Source organism: Zootoca vivipara, chromosome 10 (genome assembly GCF_965207765.1).
Source record: "Zootoca vivipara chromosome 10, rZooViv2.hap1.1, whole genome shotgun sequence".
NCBI classification, from domain to species: domain Eukaryota; kingdom Metazoa; phylum Chordata; class Lepidosauria; order Squamata; family Lacertidae; genus Zootoca; species Zootoca vivipara.
In genome coordinates this window covers 43,247,467-43,261,150 of record NC_142593.1, presented here as the reverse complement: position 1 = coordinate 43,261,150, position 13,684 = coordinate 43,247,467, and the positions used below count along the sequence as shown (strand labels likewise).

The following is a 13,684-nucleotide window of genomic DNA, read 5'->3' as shown; positions in this document are numbered from 1 at the left end:
AGGTGAAACCAGTATATGAGATAGATGCATGACATGCAAAGCAAGATATGTCAAGCCTTTATTTGTTGTAATTGTAATTATTTGTTGTTAGGCAGGTCAATTATAAATGGAATGTAATTACATAATGAAATGTAATAGCGATGTTTATTTTTGTATTATTGTAACTATTTGTTTTATTACTGTGTAATTTCCAAAAGAAAGCATTTCTAAAAGTTTTTTTTTTTAAAAAAAAAGTTGCATTACTGAAATAAATGTACTTTCCGATGATATTCTAATTTCACCTGTATAACGCTGATGGAATTGTATGGCGCCGCTGAGGCTCCAATCCCACACGGGTCCGTATAAGGACAACGAGCATGCGCAGTTGCCGGACGCCGCCCCTGTCTCCGGCAAAGCCTCGGGTGAGCCCGCAGGTTGCCCTTCTTTCCACGAAGCCTTCGACGCGAGCGGGTCATGTGAGGGGCGCTCAGCCAACCGCGGCTCGGAAGCGCTCGGAAGCGGCCCTCCCCGCTTCTTTTCCCGTTTCCGTTTCACGCGAGCAAGATGGCGGCGTCCAGGGGGCTGCGGTTGCTGCGCGACAGCTGGCCGCGGCGGTGGCTCCACGCGGGGCCCTCGGCGGCGTCGCAGGTGCCGAATCTCCTCCCTGCCGCCGCCGCCCCGTCCCTTTACCCTCCAGTGGTGGCGTCCCTGACGGCGAAGAGCGCGGCGGCCAAGCAGCGTCGCCGGGAGCGCTTCTACCAGGAGATCCATGACGCGCCCTCGGTGGAGGAGAAGCTGCGGATCTACGGGAAGCGGCAGCGGCGCAAGTACGTGGTCTACCCGCAGACGTGGGCCGTGAACGCGGACCGCTGGTACCAGGACTACACCAAGACAGTCTTCGTGCCGGGGCTGCCCGGCCCCGTGGCGGTTGCGGCAGGAGGAGGAGCAGCAGCAGAAGAAGGGGAAGGAGGTGGCTGGGACCTGGCCGAGCTGCGCTCCGCGGTGTGCGACGCGCTGCTCCAGGAGTACTTCTACCAGCGCAAGCGGAGCCCCTTTCTCTTCAGCGCCATCGACCAGGGGCCGTCCCCTTTCCTGACGCAGCTGGCGCTCAGCCTGACGGCCCGACTGACCAACGCCAACCCGGTGCTTGGCTCCTCCTCGGTCCTGGGTGCGTGTGTGTAAAAGCGCGATGCAGTTGGCAGTGGATACCGGTACACGTTTGTGTGTGTGTGTGTGTGTGTGTGTGTGTGTGAGAGAGAGAGAGAGAGAGAGAGAGAGAGAGAGAGAGAGAGAGAGAGAGAGAGAGAGAGAGAGAGAGAGAGAGAGAAAGGGGTGGGTGGGAGGTATTCGAGTAGTCTGAGCTGTTGGCTTCCAGGAAAATAATAATAATAATAATATGGAAGGGGGGGTTCTGTCAATTTCTTTATATACCAGTAACTTTATATATTTTTAGGTGTCAGGCAAAAACCTTTCCTCTAGATTTTAGAACCAGGCCTTTTGCCTTTAATCATTTTTGTCCTTTTAGAAGTGGGTGGGATGTTTCTTTATTTTGGCAAATAATCATAAATAAATAAGAATAAAAATGTGCACCCCCACCACCGAAACCATTCCTTTGTAGTTATCTAACCTTCCAAAATGTCAACACCTCTTGCGATGGGTTGACCCCTTTCTGTTTTAACAGCACAAATTCTACAAACACCTTCCATATCTCTTCAAAATAATTTCTCCTGCATATTCCCTGTCTTACCTTAATGGCACATGTTAATTTATCATTAATAGCCTTATGCCTATCATTAATCGCTATATCCCGTCAATGTATTTCTTTCATGCATCCGTGCGGGGTTTTATCATTTGTTTAGTTGTATGTTGCATTGGGTAAGATAAAGAGACTAACAGATGTAATAATAATTATCTAGTCATGATCCCTGGCAATGTGTGGACTAAGGAGGAATGTGTGTTTGGGGGGGGGTGTTACACTTTTAATCAGTTACACACATGCATAGCAATAATTTGTGAAGGGTAAAGGTAAAGGGACCCCCGACTATTAGGTCCAGTCGTGACCGACTCTGGGGTTGCGGCGCTCATCTCGCATTATTAGCCGAGGGAGCCGGCGTACAGCTTCCAGGTCATGTGGCCAGCATGACAAAGCTGCTTCTGGTGAACCAGAGCAGCACACGGAAATGCCGTTTACCTTCCCGCCAGAGCGGTACCTATTTATCTACTTGCACCTTGACGTGCTTTCGAACTGCTACATTGTGAAACATAGAGATGCATAAAATCCCCTTCTTGTACAGATCAGAGATAGACTCCATACATAATTCCAAGTAGCTTCTGTTTCATTGGCGACATTTATCTAGCATTGTCTAGTATAGGTGCTTCTAGTGTTCAAAGTACTTCTCCTACAGCTTTCCATCAGTTGTAGTTGTTCCTCATTTACCTGATTTACTGTGATTTTTCACATATTAAGGTTCAGAAGTGTGCACAGATATTCAGCATGTACGTGTGCACAAAAAATGCTATGTGGTCATGCATACATCCTTGACTACAGGCATGTTTAATATCTCTCTGGTGGGCTCTTGACTGCAGGAGGCATTAAAGACACACTTGTTATTTCAGATCTCAAACCAGAAGTAAATTTCTATTGGCTGCGTGGTGAGACAGTGGTTCCTTGTGGACATCGAAAGGGTAGAATTGACCCACTGAGATTTCAGATTGATGATAAACCTCACTGTCAGATTCGTATACAAAAACAGCTTTCAGAGGTATGAAGTCCAATTTCATAAAGATTAATGGATTTGCTATTTCTGGTTACTTCAGGGGTGAGTATTGACCCCTAAATAGATCTCTTCTACTATTATATTATATACTATTATATACCACATTTTGAAGTCTACAGTTTAATTAAATTGAATATGTGTCGGGTAAAATAGCCCTTGTTATGAGGAAATTAGACTATAGCACAGTTTCCCCGAAATGCTTGATAACTAAGGCACATTATTTTTCTGAATTTAAACTGGAAAGTGTATAGCAGTAATAACTACTTATCCTCAGAAAACCTCTCACCCCCCCTATGTTTTTGCATAACTTATTGATTTGGGTGTGTCATCTGAATGAAAGGAGATGGATGGCTCATGCAAAGATACATTGTGCACACACACACACACACACACACACAGATACCTCAAGGGCTGGTACTTCTGCAACATCCAATATTCTACAAGTGGACTCCCCCTTTCTCTCACGCCTCCCAAATCTGCTGTAGAGGCTCCCCAACCCTCCAGAAAATATTGTATGGGTACTCAGAGGACTGCAAGGGAGAGGGGGAATCCAGAATGAATGAGATGTTGATATACTTTGGATAACCTCCCCCTTTTTATTTTCAAGTCATATTGATTGACTAGGTGGCTAAACCTGTAGTAAAGTGAGTTGAGTGGTATGAAGCAGTACAGTGTTCAAAACTCATTGTTCTAGGTCAGGGGTTCCCAACAAAATTTTCTCGAGGACCCCTCATCGAGCCGCTATTGTGACAAGGACCCCCATTAATTCCTAATCCTAAATCTAATTCCTAATCTAATTTTTCCAGTAAGCTTAACACTGATCTTGGAAGGGCTAGGTTCAAGGGACGCCGACTATTTAGGTTCAATGGACACTGACAAGATCGGTTCGAGAGTCACTGACTTACTTGCTCGAACATCAAATGCATTATCTTCCTCTTCATCTGTAGGCCTTTGTCGTTTTAACGAACCACTTTTTAACCAACGGTCCATTTTTAACTACGCGAACTGTAGCTTCCGCGAAAAACAACGCATTGTTTACAAACACTACTGTTTTGCAAAGAGGCAGCACGCGCCAGGGAGGAGGGAGGGGAATGGAGAAGACAGGGTACCTGCGCAGTAGCGCACAAATGAAGCCGATGCGCGCAAAGCATCTTGGGGAGGTGAGCGTTAGTAGAATGCGCGCGCTGCCTCTTTGCAAAACAGTAGTGTTTGTAAAGCGCCACCTAACGGCATACAGCAGAACTACTGCCTCTATCTAATTCTAGTTTTGCACTAGACTCTGCTCATGCAGGAAGCGGCCAAAACAAAAAATCTGTTATCATACGAAATATATTTAATATATTTTTTATTCTAATAGCATCTTGCGGACCCCTCTGGCATAGCTCGCGGACCCCTGGGGGTCCCCGGACCACCTGTTGGGAACCACTGTTCTAGGTGCATTTTGTGATAGGGAATGTCATTAGCACAAGCAGCTTCTGAACTCTGGGCACAGTGCAGCAGATAAGATTTCAGATTAAAACTGCACAGTGGAAGGAAAGGAGGACCTTTTCTGCCTCCCAACTTTCAGCTACTCTGAAGACTGGAGAAGAGACCTTCTTAGGAATATTAGGGAGGTGGGCAGGGGAAGGACTAGACCATGTGAAAAATGAGCATAATATTTTAGCTGCAATTCATTCATTTTGAGCTTTGTATTCTTGTTATTAAAAAGTGCACCTAGACATTTTGTTGTTGCACCCATAACCAAGGCTTAAGGTTCCGTTTAGCTCCTAGCTTTCATATCTCAGTTTCTAACACTGAAGCAGTAGCAGCACCTCAGTCAGGGAGAACAAGGGAATTAAAAAGTAGGGGTAAGTGTGGGTGTAGGTCTATGCTGTGGTTTGTCTCCCCTAAACAAGCTGTGAGCAGTAGGCCAAGAACAAACCTTGGCTACAGCTCATGGTTGGTTTGGAGCAAGGCAAACCATGAGCCTGGTTTGGACACAGTAGTAAGCCAATGTCATAGCATTGTGAAATCATTTGGGAGAATTACATCTCCCCTTAGACAATCATGCTAGTGGTAAATTACAAATTGCATTGTAATTTAGGTCAAATATTTAAGTGGTCAATAGTGAGAGCACCCTCTTATCACCATCATTAATAATAATTAATTATGTTATAATTGTTTTTTTAAAAAAAATAAGGGTTTAATGTATGTTTTAAATTTTGTATGTTTTTATTTTTTGAAACAGAAGTGGTGTAAAGCAGGGCATTTTTAAAATAAAAAATAAAAAAATAAATGCATAATACTGTGTTATTATATATCAGTTTACTGAACCAATTTTCTTTTTCTTCCCCTAAGTTCGTGCCCCTGGACTATGTGGCTCCTGGAGATATTCCTGTTATTAATGTCTTGCCTGACAAGCTTCCATTGTTCAAACGACAGTATGATAATAAAATATTTATAGGTAAGACTGCCACATCAGAACGCTAATCTATAAAGTCGCTACTCAATGTATTTGTAGACGGATACTTCTGATGCATAATACTTCAATTTTAAAATGTCTTGATGCTATAATTCAATATGAACAAAATATAATTCATGCTATTCTTTTCAGTGCTTTCATGTTTATTTTTTTAAACAAAATAAATCACTTTGCAAGAGGACTTCAGCAGCTCATTAGCAATTCATTATATTAGGCATTTGCAGATAACCTTTCAAGTTGCTTTCCATATGTTGTATAAAACCTTATGGTCAATCTCTCAAGTGGGCCATTGTTATCCTGACATTATATGTTGGGGTTCACTGGCTGAAATAACAGTGGCTTTCTTAATACACATAGCAATGTTGAAGTTGAGTTGGCATTTAAACTACGAATTTCGCAGCATGCAGTTCATTTTGCTACTATGATAAAATACTTTTCTTGATAAGTTTTATACTTTGTTTGATTAGAATGCCTAATCTTGGGGGTTTTTTTGGAACAAATTATAGCTGTGACTCTTTTATATTGACATAGCGTGCTAAGCCAGTGCACTCCTGATTTCAAAATGGCCTATGCACTTTAAAATTACTCCTTTCTTGAAGTAGATGTTAGATGTTATTTCTAAAGGTTCACAATCTTTATCTAAAAGGCTTGTTAGTTGACATCTGTCTGTCTTGGGGAGACAATGGAGGAATGCACCTTTGGGAGTGAAGTCAGACTGTTGGAAGGTTACAGCTCCTGCTGTGGCTGTAGAGCCTGATACAGGAGAGACCTGTTTTATTGCAGCTGGGGCAGATGAAGGCATCTGGCTGTGCTGTTGCAGATGCACCATGGAGTTTTGTCTCTCTGCGCTCCTTCCAGCGGTCATTCGTCCTCTGGTCTCGGCTATGGATGCATGACCTGACCGTCTACACATACTGTGTTCGTCTGCAAGGGATATAAAACAGCTGCATTTTGTATGGCGTTGTGTTCATATTTAAATTATTTTTTTTAAAAACATACCTGTCGGCATCACTATATTGTTAAGAAATTTGAAGATAAAACAGCTAAGAAATCTGTTATTAGATGAATTGGTACTTTTATCTAAGCATTCTACGTGCTAAAATCTAAAACAATTCTTTCTCTTGCGGGATTTAGGATCAAATGTTGCAGATCCATGTGCCTATGGGCATACACAGTTTCATTTAATTCCTGACAGGCTGAAAAGGGACAGGCTTATAAAAATGAATCTCTTCGATCAGGTTGAAGTCCCTTGCCGTGCTAATGCAATTGCAAGTCTTTTTGCTTGGACTGGAGCACAAGCAATGTACCAAGGTAGGTCAATAGTTAAAGATGATAGCCAGTGTTGCAAGATAAGGTAAATAGCAAGCTCACAAATATAACTTTTAGAAGATGATACAGCCATGTGATTTATCTTAGCCCTATTAATGCGTTCTAAAGAATATGTGAATGTTGAGTGAGTATGTGAGCATTAGGCATGCCCACTTCACACTTGGCCTTTCCATGTTGAACTGGAAGATCTGAAAGAGGCTTGTAAATACTTCTGATGAACATGGTAGCAAGTCTCATTGTGATTAGGACCTGTAATCATACATGGTTAATGCTTGCTTGGGATATTGTATATGTGCTTAGCTGAACATGCTTGCAAACTGCCTTCAGGCCTTTCCACTCAATACAGAAAGGCTTGGGTGGAACAGATATATACCCAGTGTGTGGGGGAAAGTGAGGTGGGACTAGTATCTGCACTTTAAATCAATTAAAAAGTTGGCATGGTCTTGCAGATTGAGGAGGTGAAGAGTGTGAGCAGCTATGTCCCCTTGTAGAATGGGGAATATCTTGTATAGCGCTGGTAGTGCTGTGGTCTAAACCAGTGAGTCTCTTAGGCTTGCCGATCAGAAGGTGACGGGAGGAGCTCCCATTGCTCTGTCCCAGCTCCTGCTAACCTACCAGTTTGAAAGCATGCCAGTGCAAGTAGATAAATAGGTACCACTGTGATGCGAAGGTAAACGGCATATCTGTGCATTCTGGCTTCCGTCATAGTGTTCTGTTGCACCAGAAGCAGTTTGGTCATGCTGGCCACACGACCCAGAAAGCTGCCTGTGGACAAACGCCAGCTCCCTTTGCCTGAAAGAGAGATAAGTGCTGCACCCCATAGTCACCTTTGACTGGACTTAACTGTCCAGGGGTCCTTTACCTTTTCCTTACCTGTATAGCTCTCAGTTTGTGCTTTTGCCACTTTAGAAACCATGTCACACAAGTCTCTGGCTGACTCTTGCCAGACATAAGGTGTTTTATTCACGCTATTTCCCCTCTGGGCGGCTCTTCCTCTTTGTTGTAAGTTGCATGACCAACTGTAAAGTTGGAGCTCTAAACCAGCCTTCCTCAACCTGGTGCCCTCCAGATGTTTTGCACTGCAGTTCTCATCAGCCCCAGCCAGCAAAGACCAGTAGATGGCAGAAGCTGTTCAGGCACCAGGATGGGAAAAGCTAGTAAGCTATTAAAATATGCAACCTTTTACAATGGATCTGCAATGACTTTGCTTTTAAAGGCTTGCTTTTGTTGTTGTTGATAGGAAAATGCTTTTGTTTAGCTGCTGCTTTTTTCCTCCCCTCTCCCTCAGGATTCTGGAGTGAAGCAGATGTGACCCGGCCTTTTGTATCGCAGGCTGTGATTACCGACGGAAGATACTTCAGCTTCTTTTGTTACCAGTTGAATACCTTGGCTCTATCTGCTGATGCTGATAAAAATAACCCAAGAAAGAATATTTGCTGGGGAACTGAAAGTAGGCCCCTGTACGAAGCAATCGAAGAAAACAATGTGAAAGGATTTAATGATGAAATTCTAGTTCAACTGGTTAAATTTCTCTTAAACAGACCAAAGGAGGTATAACATGAAATTCAGGTACATCTGAATCCTCTCAAGATACTCCAATGCCTAAAGTGAAATTTTCTCTGGACTGTCAAAAGTGCAATCAATCTAAGCACTATTCCTATGTTTGGCTCTTTGGATCAATGAGAGCTGTACAAGAGCACTTCTGGTGCTCTTAAGTGCTTTGGCTGATTTATTTGTATGGCAATAAACACATTTACATAGCTATTTAAATGAAATAGCTAGACCGACATCTTCTCTGTGTGTTGTCTTGTGTTAAAATGTGGTTCTCTCCTCAAAGGAGGACGCAGATTAAATCCACAACTTTTAGAAACTAGCAAGAGATTTATCTGCAATCCAGATACTGTATTGCAGTGTATCTTCTCTAGTTAAATAGCATTTTCAGAGAGTGCCATGGATCTCACCCTCTAGTTGTTGTTCTCTTTCCTCTCCTGAGCCATGCCCCTGCTCCCAGACAGAGCGATCACACACATGCATACAAACATACATATTTTCTTTGCTTTTTCATGGTCAAGTCCTGCTTTTCCATGTTCCAAGTTATGCAATCTGCAGTCAGAGGTTACATTTTCCTAAGAATTTGTGTGATAAAACTATAGAATAAATATAAAAACAGACAATTGATCAAAGCTGAGCAGTGCTACAGAGCTTTAATGTTTAAAAGGTGTTTAAAAGGCAAAACCGTATACAAGTGTGTTAAAATAAAGGCAGTATGTTGCAGGTTGACCCACACCCCCGATGAGTAATACAGGCATATACACAAATCTCTCATACGTTCTTGAATACAACCTCTGATAACGCAAGGACAATGTGTGTGAGTGAATTGCCTTGTTAGGGTGAGTCTTTTAAAAGAGGCCCCATGGAACATGTGTACTCTGTATCTGTATCCATGGGGCTCCTTTTAAAGGACTCACCCTGTACTTGCATTAAGATATGAATTGACTAAAATGTTCCGGGTGTGCTTGTTCGCCTGGCTCCCAAGTTTCTGCACAGTAGTTCCCCCACACCAGACTTGGTCTGTTGTTCAGTGGCTGGGAAGCAGTGTTCAGGTGTTGCCAGTGTGGCATTTGCTTTCAGGTAAGGGACGCAGGTGGCGCTGGGGATTAAACCACAGAGCCTAGGGCTTGCTGATCAGAAGGTCGGTGGTTCAGATCCCCGTGATGGTGTGAGCTCCCGTTGCTTGGTCCCAGCTCCTGCCAACCTAGCAGTTCGAAAGCACGTCATAAGCAAGTAGATAAATAGGGTCCTTGCTCCTGCCAACCTAATAATAATAATAATTTATTATTTATACCCCACCCATCTGGCTGGGTTTCCCCAGCCACTCTGGGCAGCTTCCAACAGAAAAATAAAACACAATAATCTATTAAACATTAAAAGCCTCCCTGAACAGGGCTGCCTTCAGATGTCTTCTAAAAGTCTGGTAGAACCTAGCAGTTCGAAAGCACGTCCCACAAGTAGATAAATAGGTACCGCTACAGTGGGAAGGTAAACGACGTTTCCGTGTGCTGCTCTGGTTCGCCATGCTGGCCACATGACCTGGAAGCTGTACGCCGGCTCCCTCGGCCAGTAAAGCAAGATGAGCGCCGCAACCCCAGAGTCACTCACGACTGGACCTAATGGTCAGGGGTCCCTTTACCTTTAAGGATGACTTACACTCATTTGAGCTATGATACGTTTACGCCGGGTGTAGTGGGAAAACTGGACATAATCATGGTAAAAGCTTCTAGACGGCAGGGAATCTTGAAAACTTTCCCTTTAGTGGGGGCTCACATAGTTGAATATTTCTTTCTAATGTCCTACATTTAGCAAAATAGGTTTTGGAAAGAAGGGTAAAAACGTAGCCACGCTAGTTTTCTATGTTGTGTGGTTTTTTTGTTATGGGAGGCTCCTACCTACAATTTAAAGCAGTACAGTCATACCTCGGTTTAAGTACGCTTCGGTTTGAGTACTTTCAGTTTAAGTACTCCGCGGACCCATCTGGAATGGATTCATCCACTTTCCATTACTTTCAATGGGAAAATTCGCTTCAGGTTAAGTATGCTTCAGGTTAAGTACAGACTTCGGGAACCAATTGTGTACTTAAACCGAGGTACCACTGTATGTCTCAAGCATGTGCATTATTTTCACTGGTACACAGATTGTTCTGCCATAATTATTGACTTCTGCTCTGTTTAATTTGTCTTGGGCAAAATTCATGTAATGTAAGGCATGCTTTCAAATTCACCAGAATGGACTACCAGAATGAAGGTGACACTACAATTCTTTGATTCCTTGTGTTCCATGAACCACAGTTTGGGAACCTCTGACTTGCAGATTAGGCATCTGTGACGGGGGAAAGTAAAAAAATTCCACCATCGTAGTAAAAGCCCCTTTCATTAACTTCAGGTGCTCTTTGGGTTCTGGCCACAAACAGCATATTAAAACTTAATTTGATATCTAACATGATTTTGGTAGGTAGAAGATTAAATGAACGGAAAGGTTAACCAGCAGATGGCACTGTTTACTATTTTGTATTAAATACAACATCAGTGTGTCTGCCTGGTGTTAAAATGGCTTGCTTTTAAAAACTGCAAGATTACCATTCTGTTGCTTTCCGTGGAAAAATGACTTCAGGTTGAAAGCTCCCATGATAAATACTTTGTTTGGAAAATGGCGTTTAGAGAGGATTTCTGTTTATGCATATTTAACTTTTATCTAATTAACTTGCAGTCTCTTCAGTATTTTCATTATGAAAATAGAATGGGTATTTCAGTTAATGCTTTTGTAGATAGACTTATTATCATCTTCCATTATTGCTCCCACAGAAGAACACACATACTGCACACTGAAGCTCTGATGAAAATGCACAAGTTTTTTTTAAGTTGCCCAGTGTATTTTTTTACAGAGTGAAAAGTCCTTCAGTTTGCATTGCCCTCCTTAATTTGCCGCTTTTCATAGTGAGACCCAAAGCATGCTATAGTTCAGATGCCAACCCAGTTTGATAAATGCAGCGGTGCTATGATTCTCCTTGCAATGGTAAAGAGATGCTTAATGGCTGGTTGCGGTGCTCCTATAGTCTTAAAGAGTGAAAGATAAAGAGCACATGTGATTTGGGCAATTTTCAGTAGTTGACTCTGAATTTCATTACTATAACTAGACTCCAGCAAGCTACTTAAATCCTAAGGGTTTTGATACTTTCACTTTGAACTGCAACTTGCCACTCCAAGACCCATATAAGAAACTGTTCGAAATTCTCCTTTCAAAAGCCTTGCTACTTTGAGGTGGGCAATTGCCGTTCAACAAGCCATATAAACCAGCCTTCCAATGCCGGTTTGAGCTGTAGTCTCAAAACATCGAGAGGACCGGGTTAGGTAGGCAGGTATAAATGAATTGCTTTCCGAGTAAACCTTGCTGCTGGTTCCCAATCATACACTGGGGAATAACAAGAGGAGAACTGCAGCATTAAAACCCTCCAACTATTATGCAATTCTGTTAAATTGGGCTTCAGGTGAGGCCCCACATGCTTTAAACTTGCTATCCTATGGCTAGTATTTATTTCAGCCTTTCCTCTTCACACTGTATCTTCCACGGACTTCATCCGACAAGACATGCCGTGTTTCTCATATTTTAAGTCATCCCTACAAAATAAGCCATGGCAGGATTTTCCTGAGTTGAAGAAATATAAGACATACCCCAAAAATAAGCCGTAGTGGTGGGAGCAGGTCTGGATGGCGCCATGGAAGAGGAAGATGCCTGTAAGCGCCCGGAATCGGCTGCTGCTGCCCCTCCAAAATGTCCAGCAGCATGCACCGCGCCAAGCGCTGACCCGGCGGCGGGACGCAGCAAGAGCCGCAGCGCGCGCTGCTCCGAGCCCCGACCCGGCGGCGAGACCCGGCAAGAGCCTCAGCGCGCGCCGCGTGGAGCCCCGACCCGGCGGGACCCAGCAGCGTGCCCTGCTGAAGCGCCGACAACGCGCGCAGCAGCCGCCAGTTCCGGGCACCGAGCCGCGACAGGAAGAGGAGGGACGCAGCGGGACGCAGCTACAACGACAAAAAACACCCGGCCGAGCCTTCATTGGCCGCCGCGGCTGCCACTCGCTGGTCCCTCCTCTTCCTGTCGCGCGCGCTGCAGGTCCCGCCGGTCCTGCTGCTGGGTTGGCGCTTGGCGCTGGCGCTGCGGGACGCAGCAAGAGCCGCAGCGCGCGCTGCTCCGAGCCGGGATCCGGCAAGAGCCTCAGCGCGCGCCGCGTGAAGCCCCGACCCGGCGGGACCCAGCAGCGTGCCCTGCTGAAGCGCCGACAACGCGCCCAGCAGCGCAGCAGCAGCCAGTTCCGGGCGCCGGACAGGGGAGGTACCATACTGTAATTTTTTAAAAAAATAATAAGACACCCCCCGAAAATAAGCCATAGGCTTATTTTCTTGAGAAAAAAAGATTATAAGACATGACTTATAATATGAGAAACACGGTACTTGGGATAAAGTTGTGCCTTGCTACCAGTTGCATGATGAACAGCAGTAAATATTCACTGCCTTATCCCTGAAGGAACTCTTAACTTGAAACAGCATAACCTACTTGTGCTCACAAAGAATGGCCTCTTTTCATTTTGAGCCTGTAGCAGCTCATGACAGTCTGTGCAAAGTAACTGCTTGCCACAGCACAGGATGCAGCACCTCCAGCCTCTGATTAGGTGAGCTTGTGATGATGTGGGAACAGTGTGCTTCTGCCTGAAGCAACCACCTTGCATGACTAGTTGGGAGGTACCTTGTGGTTGGGTTCAGTCGAATTGCCTCTATATAACATGTTTTGTGGTTGTATTGCAGAAATGGAAATATGAGGGCATCAAACACTACTCTGAAAGCGCTTAGGGATCAAGATTTACTTGCAGTGCTCACTTGCACATCTGTTTTTCCCTAAGTGCATGCACTTAAGAGCAATATAGACATGATTTCCCACTGTTGCCACTGGAATACAGAAACGTGATCACTGAATGATGCCTTATGAGGAACGGCTTAGGGAGCTGGGTATGTTTAGCCTGGAGAAGAGAAGGTTAAGGGGTGATATGATAGCCATGTTCAAATATATGAGAAGAAGAGTTGGATTTGATATCCCGCTTTATCACTACCCGAAGGAGTCTCAAAGCAGCTAACATTCTCCTTTTCCTTCCTCCCCCACAACAAACACTCTGTGAGGTGAGTGGGGCTGAGAGACTTCAGAGAAGTGTGACTAGCCCAAGGTCACCCAGCAGCTGCATGTGGAGGAGCGGGGACGCGAACCCGGTTCACCAGATTACAAGTCTACCGCTCTTAACCACTACACCACACTGGCTCTCAGGATGAAGAAAGGATGTCATATGGAGGAGGGAGAAAGATTGTTTTCTGCTGCTCCAGAGAAGCGGACACAGAGCAATGGATTCAAACTTCAAGAAAGAAGATTCCACCTAAACATTAGGAAGAACTTCCTGACAGTAAGAGCTGTTCGGCAGTGGAATTTGCTACCAAGGAGTGTGGTGGAGTCTCCTTCTTTGGAGGTCTTTAAGCAGAGGCTTGACAGGCATATGTCAAGAATGCCTTGATGGCGTTTCCTGCTTGGCAGGGGGTTGGACTGG

General features: G+C 44.3%; 1 protein-coding gene across 1 annotated transcript; it reads left to right on the top strand.

Annotated features, from left to right (window-relative positions):
* The first annotated feature begins 532 nt into the window (after positions 1-532).
* On the top strand, positions 533-8,333 carry MRPS30 (mitochondrial ribosomal protein S30). Its single transcript, XM_035100930.3, has 5 exons — positions 533-1,147; positions 2,596-2,741; positions 5,094-5,199; positions 6,352-6,528; positions 7,835-8,333. The coding sequence occupies exons 1-5, from the start codon at positions 544-546 to the stop codon at positions 8,101-8,103; spliced, it is 1,302 nt and encodes a 433-aa protein (XP_034956821.3). The 5' UTR covers positions 533-543; the 3' UTR covers positions 8,104-8,333.
* The last annotated feature ends 5,351 nt before the right edge of the window (positions 8,334-13,684 follow it).